The sequence below is a fragment of the Oncorhynchus masou genome, chromosome 18 (genome assembly GCF_036934945.1).
Source record: "Oncorhynchus masou masou isolate Uvic2021 chromosome 18, UVic_Omas_1.1, whole genome shotgun sequence".
Lineage (NCBI taxonomy): Eukaryota > Metazoa > Chordata > Actinopteri > Salmoniformes > Salmonidae > Oncorhynchus > Oncorhynchus masou.
In genome coordinates, this window is record NC_088229.1 from 32,297,258 (window position 1) to 32,323,960 (window position 26,703).

The 26,703-nt window shown below is 43.9% G+C and overlaps 2 protein-coding genes across 4 annotated transcripts in view; both read left to right on the plus strand.

Annotated features, from left to right (window-relative positions):
* The first annotated feature begins 1,725 nt into the window (after positions 1-1,725).
* Positions 1,726-9,189, plus strand: adnpb (activity-dependent neuroprotector homeobox b). Of its 3 annotated transcripts, none has more exons than XM_064923023.1 (4): positions 1,726-1,822; positions 4,501-4,616; positions 4,950-5,042; positions 5,179-9,189. In XM_064923023.1, exons 2-4 carry the CDS (start codon positions 4,509-4,511, stop codon positions 8,059-8,061), a joined length of 3,084 nt encoding a protein of 1,027 aa, XP_064779095.1. In that variant the 5' UTR covers positions 1,726-1,822; positions 4,501-4,508; the 3' UTR covers positions 8,062-9,189. The 3 variants fall into 3 exon arrangements, with proteins under 3 accessions (XP_064779095.1, XP_064779094.1, XP_064779093.1); XM_064923022.1 differs by having other exon boundaries at positions 1,730-1,829; XM_064923021.1 differs by lacking the exon at positions 1,726-1,822 and adding an exon at positions 1,934-2,377.
* A 4,439-nt stretch (positions 9,190-13,628) lies between these two features.
* Positions 13,629-26,703, plus strand: part of LOC135504427 (partitioning defective 6 homolog beta-like) — a 39,765-nt gene continuing 26,690 nt past the window's right edge. Inside the window, exons 1-3 of the mRNA XM_064923024.1 lie at positions 13,629-13,711; positions 13,810-13,945; positions 19,265-19,487. Coding sequence (XP_064779096.1) covers positions 13,883-13,945; positions 19,265-19,487 — 286 coding nt within the window. The 5' untranslated portion in view covers positions 13,629-13,711; positions 13,810-13,882. The remainder of the gene's footprint in view (positions 13,712-13,809; positions 13,946-19,264; positions 19,488-26,703) is intronic.

The window sequence follows — 26,703 nt, forward strand, 5'->3', positions numbered from 1 at the left end:
TTTAAATGCAGGCTGTAACACAACAAAGTGTGGGGGGAAGTAAAGGGGTGTGAACTTTCTGAAGCTAATGTATGTAACTACAGCTGATAGACCCGAATGGACCCAACCACGGCTAGAGCAGTGATCTCCATGGAATTCCTAGTCAATCACAAAACATTTCTTCAAAAACCCCAACGATAAAGCCTTGGTTCCTATTTTTTGTTTGTTTGTTGTTGCACTGTTGGCAGTTGGTAGTCTTGATTCAGCAGCCCAAGTGCCAGGAAGGCAAAGTGCTCCCATTTTGAACCATTTCATATGTCTGAAAGTAGAACTTTTCCTACCCAGCAAAGAGCAAATCAAGTGCAGTAATAGGCCGACCACTGGCCAATCACATAGCTCAGATCACTGTATCAACACAGTTTGCTCCATAGACTGTAAAATGAAGCCTCGAATGCACAGCAAAGTTGATGTGAGATTTCAAAGCTTTTAAAGCAATGACTAGAGAGAGAAACTCGACAAATACAGCGAAGGGACAGTGTCGGTGATTCGGGTGAGAGGCAGCTTCACCGCTGCTCCCTCCCTTCCCTCAGACTGACCATCAGATGCAGGCAATCAGTCCAGAAATATAATTGCAAAATGGTCTAAAAAAACAACATTGGAAGGGCAATTTAAGCTTAGCCAATATGCATTGATTATGTATTGGGCCTATAGCCTACTGCACAAACCTCATTGCTACGTGACTGTTTTTAATTGGTTAATATTGCATAGGCTTACGTTTGTACGTTTGTAAAACAAATCTGAGCGGTAGGTCTCAACTTGCATTTTGACTCAAGGTGGTCTGGCTTTGGATTAAAGCTTGATTTAGAAAAGGTTGGTGACTTCTGTCTTGTAGCATATTTATTTTACGCTAATCAGGTCAATTTATTGACATATTGAAGACCTAGTCAGCATATAAAGACCTATTCATTAACCAGAAGAGCAACTTGGCTGATATTTTTTTTTTGTCACTCGGGTCCAATTTTGATTTATTTTACATTTATTTAACTAGACAAGTCAGTTAAAAACAAATTCTTATTTTCAATGACGTCCCAGTGGGTTAACTGCCTTGTTCAGGGACAGAACAACAGATTTGGACCTTGTCAGCTTGGGCATTCAATCTTGCAACCTTTTGGTTACTAGTCCAATGCTCTAACCACTGGGCTACGTGCTGCCCCACTGGGCTACGTGCTACCCCGTTTGGGTACGGATCTAGGTCCCCCTTTTAAATAATGATCGGGTCCGTCCGTGTCTGATTGTCCTCAGGTCCGTTCGGGTCCGGATCCGAGAATACCTCTACTTGGAAGACAAGCCATGCACAGCAAAAAGCTGAGAGACCTCCAAGGAGGCCATGTTATACTATCACCCATCAATTGAAATCCAGTATTCACATGATGAGGTCTCCATCCACCCCCACCCCAATCTCTCCAAGGGGCCCATGCTAAAATGGACAGAGAACAATATGCTCTCAGGCTTGGTAGCTGCCCAATCTCTGAGGAAAGTAGTCCCGGTGAGTTAAGTGCCAGCATAGAACAGCGCCACCTACTGTTCTCATAGCACTCTGACATTGGGCAAGTGCAAAGGCACTGTGTTGGTACTGAGGCACTGTATACATCCGACCCTCTGCAGGGGAGGGCGCCCGTTGTAGCTAGTCCTAACGCATGCGTTCACGCTCAACTAGAGGGTGCCTCCTGTTGGTTCAATCTGGTAATTGCAGATCGAGCTTGTTTACCCCAATCCCCCAGGCATAGAATTTGACGGACGTTGAAGAACGACCGAGGCCAAAATCTGAGGCCTGTCTTGCACGGTAAGAGGTGAGACTTGTTTACCACACAGTAATTTAGTTTTATAAGTCTCGACTCATTTTGATATCACAATTAGCTTTTTATGCTAATCAAACATATGTCACTTCCGCCCTTTCAATTGCGCCATTTTGGATAGGGCAGTTTATAGTCTAGGATGGGTGTATTGTCTTTATAGGGAAGAGATGGGTATGCATTATTATCAGTAAACAGTCACAGAGTTTACACAGTTTGGATTAGGTGTAACTACGTCGTAATATTTAAAACAGCGCTACTTTATCTTTTCCTGCAATGGGCATTTTCGATGTTTATCTAGCTAAATGAGTTCCAGCGGCACTTCATCCCCGGCATCCGAGAAGGATACTCTGTGTCGGATAGTGAGAGGAGTCGAGCTCCCTCGCGGTGTGGTGTGGCCGCTTGGAGAGTAGACGGCAAGGCGGTTATTCCCGGCTGCTTATTTGGAGGAATAGGAGGGAACGTGAGAGTGCCCAACGATTTGTCTCACCGTTTCTCGTAATTGAAATCATTTACGCCAACGGGACCACCGTATTTCAAACCAGGTAAACTCGTCACACTCCGCTTTTCATACAACCTCGCTAGCTAGGAGGGTTAACTACGATGATGCGTTGCCGCTATTCGTTCCTAGCTAAGGTCGGCGAACAATGTAGACTTAAGCTTTATGTATTGATGATAACAAATTAAACAATATTACGTGGAGTGTTATGATACCGTATATCTTAAGTTGTCGGTGACATTGTACCACTTTTGGCCAGCTAAACTTGGGCACTGAGTAGCGCTCAAAATCAGCACCTACTGAAGAGGTGCGGGGCTCCTTTCTAGTACTCTTGTAGCAGCTGCTAGCTCGCTGTGTTTTACTTGCGCTTCCCTTTGTGGTGGGTTACTCGCGACTGCGAGGAAGCAATCAGCTATCGTTCTGGTAACAGTATTACCAAGTCAGACGTTATTAAGGCGTAGAAAGAACCATGAGGTATGATTCACGTAGTAGCTAATCGTGTAAGAAATATTTGTATCCTCTTTCATTGGTCGACCAGATAGCCATATACGATATTCATCATTGACTTCAATCAAAGCCATCATTTTGGTCAAATTGAAGGAGGGAGACGATAGCTCGTATCCTCCTCTAACGTCACTCCCCTAGTTAATAGACACATTTGACCTTTATCAAATGGAATAGTATTTTTCCCCCATTATTTAAAATATAACTGAACCGGGGTGTTATAATCTAGCTGGCAGCAAACTGGTATGTTAGTCAGACTCATTCAGCAACTTGCCTACAGCGTGTGTGTATAGGTGACAAGGAGTTGTGATCTGCAGGTCGCACATTTGATTTTGAATGTTGTAACACAAGTGACGTCAGATGGCTAAGTAAACTCACCTCACGTTATTCACCTCACAATTATAATGGCTATCTGATATAATGTTGCTAGCAACTTATATAAGGTGTCAACATAGTCTTCGAGGTTGGTTTTATACTGGTACTCTATTGATTTAACCATATGTTCCCATGGTCCCTGTGTGGGGGCCATCAGGAGAAACAATGTGGTGATCCTGATTTAACCTTTTGGTTATTTAGATGGGTGTTCCACTTAAATGCCAAGTCTCTTCCTTTTGGTGTGTGTGTATGGTCATCGGTGGCAGTTTGCTAAAAGAGGGTATGACTGATACAATCAACTTTTTATTTTTGTAAACAATGTGAGTTTGGAGGATCTTATGGTGACCAGAGGGAATGTCGTCATTGTTGCTTTGAGGACAGAACACACTTATAGATTTTTTTGTTTGTTACATGAGTCTATATTTTACCCATTAGGCCATCTCCTTTTGTCCTCTTCCTCTCCTCCTCTTCCTCTTGCCTCAGCTGTAGAGTGGCTATTCTCTGCCAGCTACCCACCCAGCCCCCACTCCCCTCCCCCCAAAATACACTGCAGACATATTGTAAATGTTGGGCTCTGCTGCTGACTCAATAGGAGGCGCCATTCCGTGATTGCAGAGAGGCTGCAAAAAGGGGGCAGGCAGAGCAATGGAAGCCTTACATAATGGAGGCAGAGCTGTCCTCTAGCGCCATCTACAAGCGATGGGAGTAAGCCCAGCCAGCAAGGGAGACGGGCAGCCAGACGACATTCAGCTCAGCAGCACTGTACCATAGTTGCATCTTCTGGAACATACAACTAGAGCTATGACATCACTGGATAGGGGAAGAGTGTTTGGTCTCATGCTGCTTGTCACTAAAGCTTCTTGTCCTATCTGACCTTTGACCTGAGTAGAGCATCCATTCTGCAGTGTTTTGATTGTTTAGCGTTGACTGGAATATATAATAAACCAATCAGTCCAGACAGACATAAAGATGGTGGTAGGGCCATTATGGATAGACATGAGTAATGCTGCTGAGGAAAACCATTGATGGTTTTATGACGAAAGGTGACTGACAGACAGCTGGTTCTTTTGTGGCCTTTTTCCCCCCATAGGTGCACTAGTCACTCCAGTGATTATGTTACTGTAACTCTAGTGTAATTCTTTGGGATGTGTGTTTTGGTCACCCAGGATAACACAAAGGTTTTTTGTGTTGGGTCTGTGGAACTCTGCCTCTTTACAACAATGCTTAGTACATATGTTGGCCTACCTGACCTCACCTATTAGTCACACCTGTGTCCCTCCCTTCTCCAAGTGGCCAGCATGTTCCAGCTCCCGGTCAACAACCTGGGCAGCTTACGGAAAGCCAGAAGAAATGTCAAGCGGGTTCTGGGAGACATCGGGCTGGAGTTTTGTAAAGACCATATTGAGGTGAGCAGCACATGGAGTTCTACTGTTCTATTATCTGTGAATGAGCATCATGCCTTTGACCACACTGGTTTTTCAAGCATGAAGAAATAATAGCTCATTCATGAATAGCTCATTAAACAATCACATTGTTTCAGTCATCAAAGCAGGAGTTGTCAAATTTCTCATGTTTATGAGGTCTGTCACTTTGTCAGTTTGATGTTATATTAAGCCCAGTCCACAACCATAACTTTCCCAAAGGTTGTGGCCTTTAAAACCCCTCCTAGCAAATCACCTCGATCTGACTTGATTTTATTGATGTATATATTAATTGTGATTGTCATTCTCTCCCATTAGGACTACAAAGACTATGTCCCTAATGAGTTCTACATCAAGCACACCACCTGGGATGATGTGTGTGTGTGGGATCCTTCACTGACCAAAGCCCAGGTGAGTGACTCACTGGAACCCACTGTTCATTGTATTGTTATTGTGTCTGCTTATTTTCAATAAACAATGTATTTACATTTGATAAACATCAACAGCTGACACACCGCTGTCGTCGTCTTTTCCATTTGTTTCCCAGGAGTACAGATCAAAGCCTTTCTGTTGTTCTGGCTGCCCCTTCTCCTCCAAGTTCTTCTCAGCGTACAAGAGCCACTTCCGCAATGTCCACAGTGAGGACTTTGAGAGCCGCATCCTGCTTAACTGCCCCTACTGCACCTACAATGGGAACAAGAAGACCCTGGAGACGCACATCAAGCTGTTCCACATGCCCAACAATGTGGTGCGACAGGGTCCCGGAGGCATGCAGGGGCTGAAGGATGGCATGCAGCTGGGCAAGAGGCCTGGAGAGAGCATCGAGCAGGCGGTGTACTACTGCAAGAAGTGCACCTACAGGGACCCGCTTTACAACGTGGTGCGCAAGCACATCTACAGAGAACACTTTCAGCATGTGGCCGCACCCTACATGATTAAGCCTGGGGAAAAGACCACACCTAACGGTGCTGGTGCGGGCTCAGGGAACACAGACAGCAGCAGCAACACCAATGTCAATGCTAACAGCAACACCATCCACTGCAAGCGCTGCCTCTTTGTGCTACGCACCTATGAGGCACTCGTGCAGCATGTTATTGAGGACCACGAGCGCATTGGTTACCAGGTGACTGCCATGATTGGTCACACAAACGTGGTGGTGCCACGGGTCAAGCCTGTCGTCATGGTATCCCCCAAGCCGGGGGAAAAGACTGTCATTGGTGTAGGACCCAAAGGTCAGCTGGTGACCACCACAGTGGGTGGAGTCCGCTCCCTTCCCACCCAGCAGCTCAGCAGGATCGTCATCCCAAAGTCAGGCCTAAGCTCAACGGGACTCCTGTCTGGGTCTCACCTGAAGCAGGGGCCTTTTGGGTTAAAGAGCGGGACCACTCAGTCCTTCTCTATAGGCGGGCAGCAGGTGAGAATCACTCTACCCGGCAACGCACAGGTCTCTGTGCCCCAGCATTCGCAGGCTGCCAAACAGAACCTCCCTGGTGGCTTGCGGAGCCCCATAGTGGTGAGTTCCTCCTCGTCTACACTCAAGCCCACCCAGCTGAACTCCCGGGTCCAGGCAGCTGCCACCACAGTGGCCTCAGTCACGGCCAAGGGGAAGGGGGGCACTTCAGTCCTGGGCACGTCTTACACCCAGAAGTGGAAGATCTGCACTATCTGCAACGAGCTGTTCCCTGAGAATGTGTACAGCTCGCACTTTGAGAAGGAGCACAAGGCGGAGAAGGTCCCTGCAGTAGCCAACTACATCATGAAGATCCACAACTTCACCAGCAAGTGTCTGTACTGCAACCGCTACCTGCCCAGCGACACACTCCTCAACCACATGCTGATCCACGGCCTGTCCTGCCCGCACTGCCGCGCCACCTTCAACGACGTGGAGAAAATTGTGGCACACATGCGACAGTCCCACCCGGACGAGACGGTGGGGCCGCGCACTGACTCTCCTCTGACTTTTGACCTCACTCTGCAGCAGGGCAACCCCAAGAACGTCCAGCTGATTGTCACCACCTACAACATGAGAGACGCACCAGAGGAGTCAGTGGCCTTCCATGCCCAGAGTGCCTCCTCTTCCACACAAACTGGCAAGAGGACAGTGCCCAGCCAACCCCCAAAGATGCCCTCTGAATCCGAAGATGGTTCGCCTCCCAAGAGTGCACCTCAGGCGGCCGTGCCATACAAGAAAGACGTGGGCAAGACTCTGTGCCCGCTGTGCTTCTCCATCCTCAAGGGCCCCATCTCTGATGCACTGGCACACCACTTGAGAGAGAGGCACCAGGTCATCCAAACAGTGCACCCAGTGGAGAAAAAACTCACCTACAAATGTATCCACTGCTTGGGTGTGTACACAAGCAACATGACTGCCTCCACCATCACACTACACCTGGTGCACTGCCGTGGTGTGGGAAAGACCCAGAATGGGCAAGACAGCAGGCCTGCGCCCTCCCCCAGGGTCTCCCAGGCTCAGGGCACTGCCCTCAAACGGGCTGGCTTTGAGAACTGTGACCCTAACGACCCAAAGCGCCGTAAGCTGCCGCCTGGAGAGCATGAGGGCTCTGCGGCTTTTGTAGAAAATCCAGACGATCCTGTCAACCTGGTCCTTGACCCCAAAGGCCACGAGGATGAGTCGTACGAGGCGCGGAAAGCCTTCCTGACGCAGTACTTCAACCGTGAACCCTACCCAATGCGTAGGGAGGTGGAGAAGCTAGCCGCCAGTCTGTGGTTGTGGAAGTCTGACATCTCCAGCCACTTCACCAACCGCAGGAGGATATGCACGCGGGACTGTGAGACCCAGAAGGCCAAGGTGCTGTTGGGCTTCAACATGCGGGAGGTCAGTCGGCTCAGCCATGAACTGACCTTTGACCCTGAGTGCTTGTCTGAGGGCAAAGAAAGTGGAGAGGTATTAGAGAGGCGGACGTCTAGGACGTGTATCGGGCGGTCTGAGCAGGCCATCCTGCGCATAGAGGAGAGAGCTGCGGCTAACCATGGTACTACACTCCAGGAGGGTACACCAGCAGGGTCTGACAGTGGGGCCAGTGCCCAAAACAAGATAATCGAAAGCACCTTAAAACAGAGAGGGCCTCAGTATCTCTCAGAACCCATCGCTATTGACTCCGACAGCAATGCGGATGAAACGGATGATGGTGACGAAGAGGATGATGAAACTGGAGTAGTAGAACTGAATTCCATGGGTAATGACAGGCTGGCTGCAGAGGGAGAGGTGTTGGGGACAGGAGCCCACTCCAGCTCAGACCTAGAGGATATGGAGGATGGGTCAGAGGAGGAAGAAGAGGGTCATGTTGAGAATGGATATGGCTCCTCTGCGTTGCCGGAGAGACAGGTTAAAGGGAAGGAAGCTATTGCCAAACTGGGACACCCGGAAAGTGGAAAAACAAGTGTCCAACTTGGCAAGCAGCAGGTCTGACTAATGGACACACAGGCACACATAAACAAATGATACGCACACAGATAAGTTACTAACATTTGATCCATGCCAACAACTCTGCCTCACCAAAACTCTAGAGCTGGAAATGGTCAATGGTGACATGAGGGACAACAATGGGAGAGTGTAAAGGAGAGCTTCTTCCCTTTTCACTTCAACAAGCCATCCAATGGCGTTTGGTCAAGTCAAAAGCCAATTGAAGGTGCTCTGCAGTGAGACGTAGTATGTCGTGACTTAAGATTTGTGAACAAAGATTAAACTTTTCCTCCAGGGGGAAAAAAAGAAAACACTGAAGATGCACCAAACGATAGGACATGGGTTGCCTTCTATTTACTTTACTACAAAATTCAAATAAGTACTTATTCTTGTCCAATTGGCCACAAGTTACAGTGTGGCAAAAACATTTGAGTCATTACGAGTTACAAGGTTTGAAGTAAAACTAGACTATCCCAAATGTTTCATGTAGTCATGCAGGAATAGCTCATGTATATTTGTACAGTCTTTTAGACATGTTTGGAGAGAAGTTGCTGTAGATGTACTCATACAATATTAGCTATTCTTTCTGTATACAAGCTAGCCTCGTATGTTCTACATTGGTTCGCTAGACAATAGATGTCGCTTTGGTAACTGGTATTTTCTGTATGTTTTTGTTTATTTTTTTAATAAAACCATTACATTTTTGCTAAATAATATATCTATATATAAATGCAAATTTAAATGAACATAATCGATTGCTTTAGTTTTTCGGTCTTTGCTGACGATTGATTGATTGTACTTTTTTTAATTTGCAGTAATAACTTTGGTTCTATTGAAAAAACTGTTTCTCATATCTTTATCCTCCCACTTGGTTAGAGTAAAGGGGCATTTCAACTGTTCTCTGTAGCCCAGCGTTTGTAGTCTAGATTGTACTTTTTTTGTCTCTTTTCATGTACCTACCTTTTACTTATTTTTCCTCCGAGAATGGCTGTTTGCTGTCGCCTGTGAAACCGAGAGAGCATTTGCTATTAATTACTTTTCTGTGGGTTTTAATTTGTGATCTTCAATTTGTGTATTTGTTTTTGTTTTACATTTTTCACTTATGAACAATAAAGTGCTATATTGTGCTTCTTACAGTTCTCCTAATCTTGCCTTTTTTTCCCATTTCCTTTGTCTTATTCTCTTTCATGTGACACACCCCTTTACAGAGACTGTGTTCTGTTGTTTCAAGAAGTAGCACCACAAGTCAGCTGTTCCAAATGAAACCCACAAGCAGGACAGTCACTGGTGGTGACATCCTGTTATCGCAGGTATTTATAGAGAATCCTAAACAAGGTTTAGGTGTGTAATATATGGGGTTCCAATGCTTTGTGAATTGTTTTATTTCACCTGGAACAGAATAAACATGTTGGCTATGTGAGCTATGCTAGTCTGTGAAAGTGACTGGAGAATGATGTATCTGAACTAAATGCATCCATTGGTGAGATGTTGATGAGAAGTCAACAGTTGGGTTCAGAAGAGAATGCGTGTATAAGGCTAACCCATTGTTGAGACGCACCATCTACTCCTATGTGTATCAATCAGGTGCCAAACCAAAACACAATGACTGAATCCTATTGACTACCTTTGTTTGATTGTGTTGTCGTGATCATTTATATATGAGGAAATCATTATGTTACAAATGCGGGGGTGTATTGTGCTTATGTTTCATACCATAGATAGGCTGACAGTCACTTGCCTCCTGGTAGGAAGGATATAAAATGGAGTGAAATTGCCCCTCTAAAGAGAGAGAGCACCCTCTCCCTTGCTGGCTTGCTCAGTGTTGCTATGCTGGTATGAGGAGCAGCAGGGAGGGAGGGAGGGAGGGAGTGGCAGGGGGAGGCTGAAGGGAGGCGGGGGAGGCTGGAAGAGAGGCCTTGCAGACTGGGGGACGTGGAGGCCTCATCTGCAGTGCTGTGAGCAGCAGGAGCGCTAAGCAGATTGAGGGGGAAGGGAGACTGAGCGAGAGAGGGGGAGGAAGGGAGACTGAGAGGGGGAGGGAGCGAGGGGGGAGGGGAGAAAGGGAGGCAGACAGGCAGGCGAGGGGGGAAGGGAAGGATGTGAGAAAGGGAGGGAGACAGGCGAGTGGGAAGGTGAGGAATGAAGACGGAGAGGGAGACCGAGAGAGAAAGGGAGGGAGGGGAGAACGGGAGAGAGGGAAGCAAGGGGGAAGGGGAGAGAAAGGGAGCAAAAGAGAGGGAGGAGAGAGAGAGAAGGGGGAGCTGAGAACGGAAGGGAGACTGGGAGGGAGGGGGAGGGGAAGGGAGTGAGGCGGTGAGAAAATGGAGCTATGACTGGCGCCCCCTGGAGTTAGAGACTCGCTTTTGTCTCTAATGTCTGTAGTGTTAGACAGCACTGCAAGCATTGAGACAAGTGCACCAAAGGTTAGGGACAGTCAGCAGAGGTATTTTGGACGTTATTAAAGCATAGGGCAAAAATGCCACAGGGGATGGGGGGACATGTACAATCAATATTCAGAAGAGGTAGATTCCCCCAGGACGATTTATTTAAAATAAAAAACACGTTATAAACAATGGTAAAATGTGTAGAATTGCAGGAAATTAGCTTTAACGGTCGACTTTGGGCACAAAAAACAGTCCAACTCCACCTCTTTCTCAGTTTTCAAATCTGGGGGTTCATCGATGTGTCATCCTGGTCATTCCTGCCCCGATTTAGCTAGTTCGTAAGTTAAACTTGCCAGTAACTCCGCCACTATATTTTGATGTAATTTCAAAGGATTTGTTTTTGGGCAGAAGCTGTAGAGATCGGTAAGAAATGCCACTTCTGTAGCCAAATATCTTAATCATAATATTTTGTTTTCAAGCATTAAATGACCTGGTATAATTAAGCAATAAGGCCCGAGGCGGTGTGGTGTATGACAAAATACCACGGTTAAGGGTTCTTACGCACAACACAACGCGGAGTGCCTGGATACAGCCATTAGCCGTATACCACAAACATCTGGGGGTGCCTTCATGCTGTTATAAACTGGCTACTAATGTAATTAGAACAGTAATGTCGATCTTTAAAGTAACTGTCCAAGCTTTCCAGATTACTATGAAATTTGACCTATAATTAATTACAATATGGGTGAAATACACTTTACAAAAATATAAAAACACAATGTAAAGTGTTGGTCCCATGTTTCATGAGCTGAAATAAAGATCCATTTTCCATATGCTCAAAAAGCTTATTTGTCTCAAATTTTGTGTATAGATTTTTTTTCACTGGCACTATGGAGAAGTGTGCTATTCACGGATGAATCCCGGGATCAACTGTACCGGGCAGATGGCAGACAGGTATATGGCGAGCAGTTTGCAGATGTCAAAGTTGTGAACAGAGTGCGCCATGGTGGAGGAGGGGTTATGGTATGGGCAGGCGTTCGGACAACAGACACAGTTGGATTTTATCGATGGCAATTTGAATGCACAGAAATTGCATTGGGTGCCATTCCTCTGCCATCACCTCATGTTTCAGCATAATAATACACAGCCCCATGTCGCAAGGATCTGTACACAATTCCTGGAAGCTGAAATTGTCCCAGTTCTTCCATGGCCTGCATACTCATCAGATATGTCGCCCATTGAGCATGTTTGGGAAGCTCTGGATCGTCGTGTACGACAGCGTGTTCCAGTTCCCGCCAATATCCAGCAACTTCGCACAGCCATTGAAGGGGAGTGGGACAACATTCTACAGGCCCCAATCAACAGCCTGATTAACTCTATGCAAAGGACATGTGTCACGCTGCATGAGGCAAATGGTGATTACACCAAATACTGACTGGTGTTCTGATTCACGCCACTACATTAAAAAAAAGTTATCTGTATTCCCAGTCATTGGAAATCCATAGATTAGGACCTAATGAATTAATTTCAATTGATTAATTTCTTTATATGTACTGTACCTCACTAAAATCTTTTAAATTGTTGCATGCCGCGTTTATATTTTTGTAGTGTAGTTTTCCTTCCATTTTTTAATTAAGTATGTTAAAATCCACGTTTTCATGTTGTATATCTTTTAGTTGTCATATTAAATGCTTTCTATATTTGTATATGCATTTCTGCAATTTAAAATTGGTTTGAGGTTTTTAAGTCATTGACATTTTTTCATATTGGCCCATACATATTGTGTAATTTAGGCTACTGATGGTCCCTAACTATATCAAATGTCAAATGAAATGGCCAAAGGGAATTACGATCTGGGTCGTGTGCAGCTGCGCTCAGAATTGCTGATTACTTGGGTGCTGCCTGCCAGCTGTGGGCAGAATTGAAATAATGCCGCGTTCAAAACTACCGGGAACACGGAAATCTCCGACTTCCTTGAGTTCAGGACGACTGGGAACTCTAAAAAAAAACACAAAAAAACTAGCTGCGACTGGGAAAAATCTTTTTGAATGTCATCTACTCAGAATTCCAATTTGAGAAATCTGGCCACTTTCTCGAGCTCGGACTTTCCGACATGAAGATCACTGACGTCATGACTTGACTTCGGTTTTTCTAAGTTCCCAGTTGTCTTGAACGCATCACAAACGCAACCCAAGGAAAACTGTTATTGTTCCCTTCATTGCATGACATACCATTTCTTTCCTATCATCTGGCAAATCTCCGTTTTTGACGAGACTTACTTTATGACCAACATGTTCCTATTTACACATTGTGGTACATTTTGACACTAAAATACATGTTTCTGACTCATATAATCAATGTTACAGTCCGTTTTCAAATGAAAAGGTTGCTTTTTATGAGCAGTCACTCTTTAATGCTGTCATGGTTGTCCCATTTCTAACAAAGTTTAACATCTTCATAGGGGGTTCATATTGATGGCTCGATTGTCTCATCATCATGACAGTTGTCCAATTTCTTGTGAATCTTGCGACAGGGGCAGTGGAGCACACCATATTTGAAAGAGAATCCAATTAAATACTGTAACAGGGGTAAATGGAAACATATTGCAGTAAGTGGGTTGAATGGAACAATAAATACATTATGTTAGTTAGGTGTCATATTATATGTCAAATCACAGTATTTGAAGACATCAAATAGATAAACCATACATATTATGTGATGCTTCATACTTTACGTAAATTTGAAATTGCTGAATTTAATATTTTGATGACAATTGTCTGCGCTAACACCAGATGACCACAAGATATCGCAATTTCATAAGACACAAACAGTTAGGAGTTTGGGAAAAGAGTGTAGCAAACTCACCTTGGCCAAGGTGAATTTGTGAATGTTTATCTTTGATTTACTTTATAGAAATAAACATATCACCTGTAGTTCTTAGAGCTACTCTGTACTAAAAACACTTTACCATTATATATTTACCATTAAATACACTTGAGGCATTTATTCACAATTTAGGACAAACAGAAAAATAGTTAGACAAGATTATTTTATTATGTGGACAAGAGACAAACATTGATTGACTTTTTGGTTACGTCATATAAAGCTAATACATTTTTACAGGTAAAAAGTGATCAAGATATGTAGTACTAGCGGGAACGCGCCTGTTGGGAACGAGTGCAGTTTCCTGGGTGCGTGAAAGCGTCACACAGGACAGACAATGAAGTGGTTCGCTGGCGGTGTGGCGAGTATGAGAAGATAAATTACAGCAGGTTGGTTAGCTGGCGTTGTCGCAAACGAGGGAATTAAAGTGTCTTATGAGGACACACAGATAACTGGAATACCTGTGTTGATATCATTTGGGATATAGGGGAGTGCGAAGGAGACGAGGGCAGCCCCGCGAGGGCAAGTGTGTGCTGCTGTGGCGGTCCTGCTAGCGAAAGATGAACAAGCACCACCGAGTGCCGAGCAACCGAACTCTGAGCTCCGTGGAGGTGAAGAGCAAGGTGCGTTGCTTGCAATATTAGCTAGCTAATTGCCAGTATAAAACAGCTACTATGTACCTATTGTATGAGTTATTGAAGGCTCATAGCTTGCTACTTGCAAATGATGGCAAAATTAGCCTGCTAAGTGGCTTGTCAGCAAGTTATGTTGTAATTCAATTGTCTCGTCTGCGCCAGCTAACGTTAGCTGTACCAGTTTGCTTGCAAGCTAACGTTAGTTGGCCAGCCAGTGATCTGTCCAGCGAACGAACAAGTGTCAAATGTGGATTGGTGTGAGGAAGATATGTGGTGTTATCCAATACATGGATGGATGTTTTACCACATTGTCTTATTTGTACGAATTAAATTATTACGCCGTGGTCGGAACCCTGTCAAAAGCTTTGGAGATTAGTCATTGTTGTGACTATCCAGCCACCAACGTAATGAGCGAATACTTGTCAACGAACCACATATTGCTGTGGAGTGAGTTTGGACAATGTTACACAATTGTATATGATCTGATTGGGTGAATGTGTGTTTACAATGAACTAACTAAAATAAGCATACTGAACAAGCTTCAAAAGCATCTGAGACACATCTGTGATTGCACCGCCTACTGTCTGGTTGTTAATTAGGTTTGCTAATCGTTTATGAAGGTTGTTGGCCTAGAACGCTGACAAGTCATTCAGACGTTTATAGTGCCGTGCGCAGGTGCCAAAGGCATAAGGGATCTTGGTTCCTTCCGCATAGGATTGCTAATAGCAAACAAAGTAATTGCGCAGTTTAGGTATATATTTCATACTTCTAAATAGATACATTTTCCATTATTGGGATCATCCCAAAATGTAATATCCAGTGTCACTATTGGAATGTCAAATAATAGTAGTAGTAGTAGTGGTAATAATAATGCAGGGGTCCCTTCAACCATTCAAAACACATGAGCACATGTTATGAGATGTTGTCAAGACTACAGACATTAGTCTCATGAAAAGGAAGAAGGTGGTACCAATCCCCAGTTTCCCAATGTGTTTGTAGTCTTCAGCTTGATTAGACAATGGGGTGCTAATCAACCGTACACACTCAGTCCCCCACACTGTGCAGCAGTAACCACAACACTGCAAGTCGCTGGGGGCACCTTCGTAATGCAAAAAAGGGACGGGAGGGTCCAACCCTTGTCTTTCAACTCCAATGTTACACTTAGGCAACAGGCATTGCTCCAACCATGTCGAACGAAACATGTTTGTGGTAAACTGGTCTCACTAATAGAGTACCACCAACAAGAGTTACTGTCACCAGTGTAATTGATTTGGTAGATTTCAGATCAGTATTTTTCCTATTGATGTGACAGAGATGGGTGTGTGAGTCCCTATTTCTGTAATTATAGACTATGACATACACAGGCACAATCACACCCACATCTGCATTTTGAACATTTTAATTGATGCACAGATTGTACTCATTTTCACACATACAAGCTAAAGACCCATAATCAGAATTTGTACTAAATGAGTGATGCTCTGGTCTTCAAGACTCTACCTATCACATAGTGGTCATGAGTCAATTGGTTTAGATTTATTTGTTAAAAGGTTGAATTTTGTCTTTACTCTTATAAACCATAGAAACACATTGATTAACACATTCATAAATGGCAAACAATAATACATCGTAAGGTCTTGAAGTGTCTGTCCTATATCAATGAGGTATAAGAGCTCAGGAAATATTGTAGTTTTTTTGGACACATATTTAACCCCTTTGTTTGTTTGCACAAAATGACCTGTATACAGTGCATTCGGAAAGTATTCAGAGCCCTTGACTTTTTCCACATTGTTACGTAACAGCTTTATTCTAAAATTGATTTTAAAAATTCCCTCAATCTACACACAATACCCCATAATCACAAAGCTAAAAACAGGTTTTTAGAGATGTTTGCATAATTATTCAGACCCTTTACTCAGTACTTTGTTGAAGCACCTTAGGTAGCGATTACAACCTCGAGTCTTCTTGGGTATGACGCTACAATCTTGGCACACCTGTATTTGGGGAGTTAATCCCATTTCTCTCTACAGATCCTCTCAAGCTCTGTCAGGTTGGATGGGGAGCGTCTACACAGCTATTTTCAGGTCTCTCCAGAGATGTTTTGATCGGGTTCAAGTCTGGAAAATTCAGGAAATTTAGAGACTTGTCCCGAAGCCACTCCTGCAATGTCTTGGCTGTATACTTAGGGTCGTTGTCCTGATGAAGGTGAACCTTCACCCCAGTCTGAGGTCCTGAGCACTGTGGAGCAGGTTCATCTTTCCCTCGATCCTGATTGGTCTTCCAGTCCCTGCTGCTGAATAACATCCCCACAGCATGATGCTGCAACCACCGTGATTCACTGTAGGATGGGTGCCAGGTTTTGTCCAGATGTGATGCTTGGCATTCAGACCAAAAAGTTCAATCTTGGTATCATCAGACCAGAGAATCTTGTTTCTCATGGTGATGGTCTTTAGGTGACGTTTGGCCAACTCCAAGTGCGCTGGCATGTGCCTTTTTACTGAGGAGTGGCTTCCGTCTGGTCACTCTACCATAGAGGAACTCTGGAGCTCTGTCAGCGACTATCAGGTTCTTGGTCACCTCCCTGACCAAGGCCCTTGTCCCCCGATTGCTCATTTTGGCCAGGCAGCCAGCTCTAGAAAGAGCCTTGGTGGTCCCAAACTTATTCCATTTCAGAATAATGGAGGCCACTTAGGGACCTTCAATGCTGCAGAAATGTTTTGGTACCCTTTCCCACATCTATGCCTCGACATAATCCTGTCTCTGAGCTCTACGGACAATTCCTTCGACCTCATGGCTTGGTTTTTGCTCTGACATGCACGGTCAACTGTGAGACCTTCTATAGACAGGTGTGTGCCTTTCCAAATCATGGCCAATCAATTGAATTTATCACAGGTGGACTCCAATCAAGTTGAAGAAACATCTCAAGGATGATCAATGGAAACAGGATGCACCTGAGCTCAATTTCTAGTCTCATAGCAAAGGGTCTAAATAGTTATGTAAGTAAAGTAATTCTGTGTTATTTTTATTACATTTGCTAAAATGTCTAAACCTGTTTTCGCTTTGTAATTATAGGGTGTTGTGTGTAGTTTGACGAGGGAATAAAGAATATTAGAATAAGGCTGTAATGTGGAAGAACTGAAGTGGTCTGAAGACTTTCTAAAGCACTGTACTAACATTCGTTTGTATAAGTTACCTTTAGACGAGTCCTGTGACACTTGTAGTGGTCGTGGAGAGAACACCACCATTTTTTAGGGATGTCTCATGGTCTGACAAACACCTCTGTAGCTCGGCCACCTTCCACCGCAGATGCGAAAGGTCAATATATGCGGATGCAGTGGATTGAGATGCAGCCGTGCTTATTAAACTGACCGATTTTGCTGGGGATTTTTTTATGGTACTGAAACAGAACAAAAATATGAACTCAACATGTAAAGTGTTGGTCCCATGTTTCATGAGCTGAAATAAGATATTCCAGAAATTTTCCATCCTCACAAATAGCTTATTTCTCAAATTATGTGCACAAATTTGTTTACACCCCTAGTAGTGAGCGTTTCTCCTTTACCAAGATAATCCATCCACCTGACGGGTGTGGCATATGAAGAAGCCAATTTGAACTGCATGATTATTACACAGGTACATATTTATTTATTTCACCTTTATTTAACCAGGTAGTCAAGTTGAGAACAAGTTCTCATTTACAATTGCGACCTGGCCAAGATAAAGCAAAGCAGTTTGACACATACAACGACACAGAGTTACACATGGAGCAAAACAAACATACAGTCAATAATACAGTATAAACAAGTCTATATACGATTTGAGCAAAAGCGGGGAGATAAGGGAGGTAAAGGCAAAAAAAGTCCATGGTGGCAAAGTAAATACAATATAGCAAGTAAAACACTGGAATGGTAGATTTGCAATGGAAGAATGTGCAAAGTAGAAATAAAAATAATGGGGTGCAAAGGAGCAAAATAAATAAATTAAATACAGTAGGGAAAGAGGTAGTTGTTTGGGCTAAAATATAGGTGGGCAATGTACAGGTGCAGTAATCTGTGAGCTGCTCTGACAGTTGGTGCTTAAAGCTAGTGAGGGAGATAAGTGTTTCCAGTTTCAGAGATTTTTGTAGTTCGTTCCAGTCATTGGCAGCAGAGAACTGGAAGGAGAGGCGGCCAAAGAAAGAATTGGTTTTGGGGGTGACTAGAGAGATATACCTGCTGGAGCGTGTGCTACAGGTGGGAGATGCTATGGTGACCAGCGAGCCGAGATAAGGGGTGACTTTACCTAGCAGGGTCTTGTAGATGACATGGAGCCAGTGGGTTTGGCGACGAGTTTGAAGCGAGGGACAGCCAACGAGAGCGTACAGGTCGCAATGGTGGGTAGTATATGGGGCTTTGGTGACAAAACGGATTGCGCTGTGATAGACTGCATCCAATTTGTTGAGTAGGGTATTGGAGGCTATTTTGTAAATGACATCGCCAAAGTCGAGGATTGGTAGGATGGTCAGTTTTACAAGGGTATGTTTGGCAGCATGAGTGAAGGATGCTTTGTTGCGAAATAGGAAGCCAATTCTAGATTTAACTTTGGATTGGAGATATTTGATATGGGTCTGGAAGGAGAGTTTACAGTCGAACCAGACACCTAAGTATTTGTAGTTGTCCACCTATTCTAAGTCAGAGCCGTCCAGAGTAGTGATGTTGGACAGGCGGGTAGGTGCGGGTAGCGATCGGTTGAAGAGCATGCATTTAGTTTTACTTGTATTTAAGAGCAATTGGAGGCCACGGAAGGAGAGTTGTATGGCATTGAAGCTTGCCTGGAGGGTTGTTAACAGTGTCCAAAGAAGGGCCAGAAGTATACAGAATACTATACAGAATACATGTTGTGCGGGGGACGAAAGGCCACTCTAAAATGTCCAGTTTTGTCACAATGCCACAGATGTCTCTCAAATTTTGAGGGAGAGTGTAATTTGCATGCTGACTGCAAGAATGTCCACCAGAGCTGTTGCCAGAATTTTATGTTAATTTCTCTACCATAAGCCGCCGCATGTCGTTTTAGATTTTTTTTAAATATAATGCGTCCAACCGGCCTCACAACAGCAGACCACATGTAACCACGCCAGCCCAGGACCTCATATTTTTGTAAAGTGTAGATTTGACTTATTCCAACCACTGTGTATTGTTTTTCTGCTTTGTCAAAACGGTTTGCTGCAAAATTCTTTCTACAAACACCAAGGTCATTATCCTGCCTCCTATCCAATCTTTTAACTGTGGTCTGTCTCTGTCTGTCTGTTCACATTCCTATATGTCCCAGTTTGGGGCCGAATTCCGTCGGTTCTCCCTGGACCGGTCGAAGCCGGGCAGATTTGATGAGTTCTATGGACTCCTGCAACACGTGCACCGGATACCCAACGTGGACCTGCTGGTGGGTTACGCCGACGTCCACGGCGACCTGTTGCCAATAAACAACAATGACAACTACCACAAGGCCATCTCTGTGGCTAGCCCGCTGCTACGGCTCTTCCTGCAGAGGAAAGGTAAGAAAGGATCAATCAAATTTATTTTACATACAAAAGCAAGCAATGCTGTGGCAGGAGCATAGTGTCTACGAAACACTGCCTTGAAGGTAGGAACATAGGAAGAAACCTAGAAAGGAACCAAGGAACCAGGCTCCGAGGGGTGGCCAGTCCTCTTCTGGCTATACAATGTAGAGAAGGATCACACAGAGCCAGGGGCAGGTCATCATGGGGCAGAGGGAAGGATTATTTTTCAATGTTTATTTTTTGTAACTTTTTACTGCTACTTGAACTTCTTCTATGGTGATTGTAGTGAATTGTTTACTTGATATAAAAAAAGCTCTGTCATGTGACTAATAAAATTCGATTTGAATTTCACATGTGCTGAATACAACAGGTTACAGTGGAATGCTTACTTACGAGCCACTAACCAACAATGCTGTTTAAAAAAATATGGATAAGAAATAAAAGTAACAATTAATTAAAGAGGAGCAGTAAAGTAACATTAGTGAGACTATATACAGGGGGGTACCGGTACAGTGTCAATGTGCGGGGGTATTGGTTAGTTGAGGTAATATGTCTATATGTAGTTTGAGTTATTAAAGTGACTATGCATAGCTGATAACAGAGTAGCAGCGGGCCGGGGGGCAGTCAATGCAAATATTTTGGGTAGCCATTTGATTACCTGTTTAGGAGTCTTGTGGCTTGGGGGTAGAAGCTGTTTAGAAGACTCTTGGACCAAGACTTGGCGCTCCGGTACCGCTTGCCGTGTGGTAGCAGAGAGAGCAGTCTATGATTAGGGTGGCTGGAGACTTTGACAATTTTTAGGGCCTTCCTCTGACACTGCCTGGTATAGAGGTCTTGGATGGCAGGAAGCTTGGCCCCAGTGATGTACTGGGCCCTTCGCACTACCCTCTGTGTAGTGCTTTGTGGTCCGAGGCCGAGCAGTTGCCATACCAGGCAGTGATGCAACCATGCTCTCGATGGTACAGCTATAGAACCTTTTGAGGATCTGAGGACCCATGCCAAATCTTTTTAGTTTCCTGAGGGGGAATAGGCTTTGTCATGCCCTCTTCACGACTGTCTTGGTGTGTTTGGACCATTCTAGTTTGTTGGTGATGTGGACACCAAGAAGCTTGAAGCTCTCAATCTGCTCCACTGCAGCCCCGTCGATGAAAATGGGGGTGTGCTCGGTCCTCTTTTTCCTATCGTCCACAAACATCTCCTTTGTCTTTATGACATTGAGGGAGAGGTTGTTGTCCTGGCACCACACTGCCAGGTCTCTGACCTCCTCCCTATAGTCTGCCTCGTTGTTGTCGGTGATCAGGTCTACCACTGTTGTCATTGGAGTGGGTCTAGGGGTTTCTGGGATAATGGTGCTGATGTGAGCCATGACCAGCATTTCAAAGCACTTCATGGCTACAGTTGTGAGTGCTACGGGTTGGCAGTTATTTAGGCAGGTTACCTTAGTGTTCTTGGGCACAGGCTGCTTAAAATTGGTTGGTATTACAGACTCGGACAGAGGGAGGTTGAAAATGTCAGGGAAGACACTTTCCAGTTGGTCAGCGCATGCTTACAGTACACGTCCTGGTAATCTGTCTGGCCCTGAGGCCTTGTGAATGTTGACCTGTTTAAAGGTTTTACTCACATCTGCTGCGGAGAGCGGGATCACAGTCTTCCGGAACAGCTGGTGCTCTCATGCATGTTTCAGTGTTATTTGCCTCGAAGCGAGCATAGAAATAGTTTAGGTATGCTCGTGTCACTAGGCAGCTCTTGCTGTGCTTCCCTTTGTAGTCTGTAATAGTTTGCAAGCCCTGCCACATCGGACGAGCGTCAGAGCCGGTGTTGTACGATTCGATCTTAGTCCTGTATTGACGCTGTGCCTGTTTGATGGTTCGTTGGAGGGCATAGCGGGATTTGTCTGGTTTAGAGTCCAGAAAACGGCAGCTCTAGCCCTTAGCTCACTGCGGATGTTGCCTGTAATCCATGGCTTCTGGTTGGGATATGTTCATTAATGCACTTATTGATGAAGCCAATGACTGATGTGGTGTACTCCTCAGTGCCATCAGAGGAATCCCGGAACATATTCCAGTCTGTGCTAGCGAAACAGTCCTGTAGCTTAGCATCTGCTTCATCTGACCACTTTATTTTTATTGATCTAGACACTGGTGCATCCTACTTTAATTTTTGCTTCAAAGCAGGAATCAGGAGGATATAATAATGGTCAGATTTGCCAAATGGAGGGCAAGGGGGAGCTTTGTATGCATCTCTGTTTGTGGAGTAAAGGTGGTCCAGAGTATTCCCCCCCCCCACCCCACCCCCCTTTGGTTGCACTTTTAACATGCTGATAGATATTTGATATTAAGGATTTAAGTTTCCCTGCATTAAAGTCCCCGGCTACTCGGAGCGGCGCCTCTGGGTGAGCCTTTTCTTGTTTGCTTATGGCGGAATACAGATCATTTAATGCTGTCTTTAGTGCCAGCCTCCGTCTGTGGTGGTATGTGAACAGCTATGAAAAATACAGATACTCTCTCGGTAGATAGTGTGCTCCACAGCTTATCTTGAGATACTCTACCTCAGGTGAGCAATAGCTCAATACTTCCTTAGATATCGTGCACCAGCTGTTAATTACAAAAGTACCAATTCCGCTGCCGCTTGTCTTACCAGCTGCCACTGTTCTATCCTGCCGGTACAGCGTATAACCTGCCAGCTGTATGTTGATAGTGTCGTCGTTCAGCCACTACTCAGTGAAGCATAAGAGATATATATTATTTCTTTTATATATATATATATTATATATATTACAGTTTTGAATGTCCCGTTGGTAGTTTAATCTTGTACGTAGGTCGATTTTATTCTCCAAAGGTTGCTCGTTTGCTAGCAGAATGGAAGGAAGTGAGGGTTTCGTCGATCGCCTACGAATTTTCAGAAGACTGCCCGCCCTCTGGCCCCTTTTTTCTCCGCCGACTCATTATGCAAATCACAGGGATCTGGGTCTGTTCCCGAGAAAGCAGTATATCATTCGCGTCAGACTCATTAAAGGGAAAACAAGGATTCTGCCAGTCTGTGGTGAGTAGTTGCAGTCCTGTTGTCCAGAAGTTATTTTTCGGTCATAAGAGACTGTAGAGGCAACTTTATGTAAACAATTAAATAAATAAGTTAAAAACAAACAAAAAAACACAATCGGTCAGCCTCCTTCTTCGACTCCATTGAGATTCCATGTGTGTAATGCCACAGTCTTTCATCCATCTCCTAAATCTCTGCTTTTTTTGTTGCATTTTAGCTAACCCTTTTTCTAACCATAACTTAATTATCCTAACCTTCTATGTTAATTATCATAACCTGCTTAAGTTTTCCTCAACCTGCTACAAAAAGTCAATTTTGACAAGCTGTACCCTTCTAGACAAAACAAATTAAATGTTTTCTCTTACTTCATGTAGCTAACACATTCATGCTTCGCTTATTCTTATTCCTCTCTGATACTGTTGCCCAAACAACATGCTGATGTAGACCTACACCAGCACTGGTATCAGGATGAATTAGCTAGCTATATTTGCTCGGACTCATTACATTTATTAGCTAGCTGACTGGCTAGCAAGCTAACTACCGGTTAGCATTAGCCATTGATATGATTTTATTTTAGCCACAACTTGCTAAGAAAAGACAAACTAGCTGTTTGCAGACTGTAAGATACAAAAACTAATAGTGTAATTATAGAATGTGTGTGGATTTATATTAAGAAGCGAAGTGGAAAGCAGCATCGTTGTCATTAATTCGAGCTTTATTTATACAGCACATATCAGACATGGAATGCAACGCAATGTGCTTTCCATTAAGAAACTGAAAATAAAAGCTGAAATATTTACAACACAACAAACATAAGATAAAAAATCTAAATGACACGAACTGAACAATTTAAAAATCACCCTAAGGAAAAGCAAAGCTAAAGATGTTTGACGTTCTCTCTCTAAAAAAAAACAAGTCAACAGTTTCATCCCCCAAGTTTTCTGGCAGGCTTTTCCAGAGGCTGGGTGCATAGTAACTCAAAGGCTGCCTCTCCATGCTTCTTGGGCCTAGGATTTGGGATGGTTAAGAGGCCAGTGCCAGAGGAGCTGAGATACTTACTTGAAAGCATGTCTGAATTGTATAGGGGTGCACAATCCTGGATTGATTTAACAACCAATAGAAGAATCTTAAAATTAGTTCTACAACATCAGCCAGTGCAGAGAACTTAAAACCGGTGTGATCTCCTTCTGGTCTTGGTCAGTATCCTTGGTCCAGCATTCTGTGTGGTTTGCAGTTGATCAATGGCTTTCTTGGGTAGACCAGACAGGAGAGCCTTACAGTAGTCAAGCCTGCTTGTAATAAAAGCATGGATGAGTCTCTCTATCAGCCTGAGAGAGAAACGGCCAAACCGTGGCAATGTTCCTCAGGTGGTAAGAAGTTATTTTGGTCACATTCCTAATGTGTGATCCAACATTTTGTTCAGAATCTAAAATTACACCTAGGTTTTTTTTACCTCGTGTCTTGTCTTTATTGCCTGTGAATTCAGATGTGCGGCTAGATTCTCTCTCGGCTTTGGCTCCAACAATAAGTATCTTGGTCTCGTCTTGATTTCGCTGGTGGAAGTTGTGAGCCATCCATGCATTTAAATCACTAGTATAAGAATTTATCTGTGGAGCTAAAATCCTCTGGTGACATAGAAATGTAAAGTTGTGGGTCGTCTGCGTATCAGTGAAAGTCAATGCTGTGCTTTCCAATAACGCTGCCAAAGGGGTAATATATGTAAACTGAACTGTACCGGACCTGAAGGCGAACCTTGTGGAACACCTTATGTGATATGTATTTTCTGTGAATTATGTTCACCAAGGTTGACAAACTCTCACCCTGTTAAATAGGTCCTAAACCAATTTAGAACTCGACCGGAGAGGCCAACCCACCTCTCCAGTCTGTCCAGAAGAACATCATGGTCAACCGTGTCAAATGCAGCACTTAAATCTAAGAGTACGAGGACAAAGAGCTGTATGGCATCTGTGTTGGCTATAAGGTAATTTACCACTTTAACTAAGGCTGTCTCTGTGCTGTGGTGGGCACGAAAACCATATTTGGATTTTATTTTTTAAATACATTTGGCACTTAAATATTTTAGCTATTTGAACATACATTTTGCTTAAGAATGGAAGGTTGGAGATTGTCAAATTGCTAAGAGCTGAAGAATCTATATTACTTTTCTTCCATTTTTAGTGCAGTGGGGAAAGTGCCTGAGAACAGAGAGTGATTAACAGTGGCTTGCACTTCTTCAGATATGCAATTAAAAACCTTTGAAGTAGGTGGAGGGGATCGGATCAATAAGGCAGGTAGAAGGCTTAAGTTGTGATATCTCTTTCCTGAGCATGCCTGTGTCAATCAGCAAAAATAAATCCATAGTGCCTTTGTGTGGTAGGCTCGGGCACATATCATCAAACTTCACATCTGTTCTTTCTTGACTGATACCCAACCTAATCTTATCTCTGAAATATGCCGCAAACTCATCACATTTAGATGTGAAGGAAAGTTCACACAGGTTTGCAGGGGTAGGATTTGATCAGGCCATCAGTGGTCGAGAAGAGCACTCAAATTATTAATAGTGATCAAGTTATAAAAAGGAGGCTGTCTGGCATTTTTAATTGCCTTCTTAATATGTGACAAGTTGCTCTCTCAGTATATCATAATAGACCTGCAACTTTGACTTTCTCCACTTCATCAACATATTGTTGCATCTGCTGCATTTATCATGCAGACTGACAAGGGAACGATCAGCAAATGATCTCTTGGTCCAGCCACTGAGGTATAATAAGAACTGGAGACTGTGTCCAAAATATTTGACTGTTTAAGGTCATCTACTGATGTTCGCAAATACCGATTCATGGGCCATCTACATCCGGGTTGCATCTGGTTTATACGGACCAACATTGCATGCTCACTTGCACTCATTGCGCAGAGGGAGCAGTGAGAGCAGCAACAACATCACGTCATCCAAAAACATGGCCGACATTAGATGAGTATAACATTTTCATATCTTTGGCTGTGAAGGCTGGATTTGATAAGATCCTGGCCCCTTGTGGTCGAGCAAGAACAACAACTGTGCTCCTTGAATGATGGGGCGGGCTTGGTGAGAGCGAGACGACTCAAGTAGTGTTTAACAAGCCTAAAATTTGAAATGGTTTATAGAAGATAAAGTAAAAACCCAAACTGGTACGTGCATCAACACCATTATATAGTAAAATACAGAATACTGCCCAGCCGTAATTTAGCCTACTGTCTCACTATGGTACTATAGCATTTTGGACATTTTGATAGTTGTTGAACAATGAATTAGGCCTAGTTGTGTGTGTCCATTCAGTAAGTTTTTCAATGAGGTGATAATTGCTGTTTTTAGTATGGGTGTTGAACTCAGTCTTTAGTCCTTTTTGTCATCATTGAGTGTTCAGTGCAATCTGGTCAATCCAGAGAGACTGGGGCTGTGGGGGGTGAGTCTAAGCTGTCTCGATGTGCCATATGACCTATAGATGCTAAGCGTCTTTGTCAGGAGGGGATTACAGGGGTCGCTGTGTCACGCTGTGTGGGCCCTGTGTTTCAATTACATGCTAGACACTAACGTCTTTGGCTGCAGCAACTCACCCCTCAAACACACACACACTCTTGAAATCTTTGCCCACTGCTTTTACCCAATAGTGTAGGAAGCAGTTCATTCTGACTGCCTAGTTGTGCTGAGCGGTTAGTGCTTTTATTTATTTGAATGTTTTTACATTTAACGTGGGTTGAATGCTGTAACACAGAATAAAACAATTAATACAATTCCCAGCTTATCACTTATTAACCATTTATTTATTCCTTTACTTTAATAAAATATTTTAGTTGTATTTGTTTTCTGACCTGGAGTCATTATCTCATCTCTATAGATCTGCTGCCTATGCTGTCTGACAAAATCACTATTTTACTAGTTCTTCAAAGTAAATAAGGCATGACTGCTGAATACCTACTATGAATCGCTTAGATTGTGTATTTACAGGGAGAGATGCCTCGCGAAGCAACTGCTTTTCATCCCTGTCGATCACACATTCTTTTGTCTCTTCTCTCCCTTTCCATGTCTACCCCACACTAACCTAACATAGCAGGAGTGAAAGAAACACAGACTGGATAAGTAGGCACGCAATGGATTATGGCCATTGTCGTTAATTATCACATTTTCTGCCCT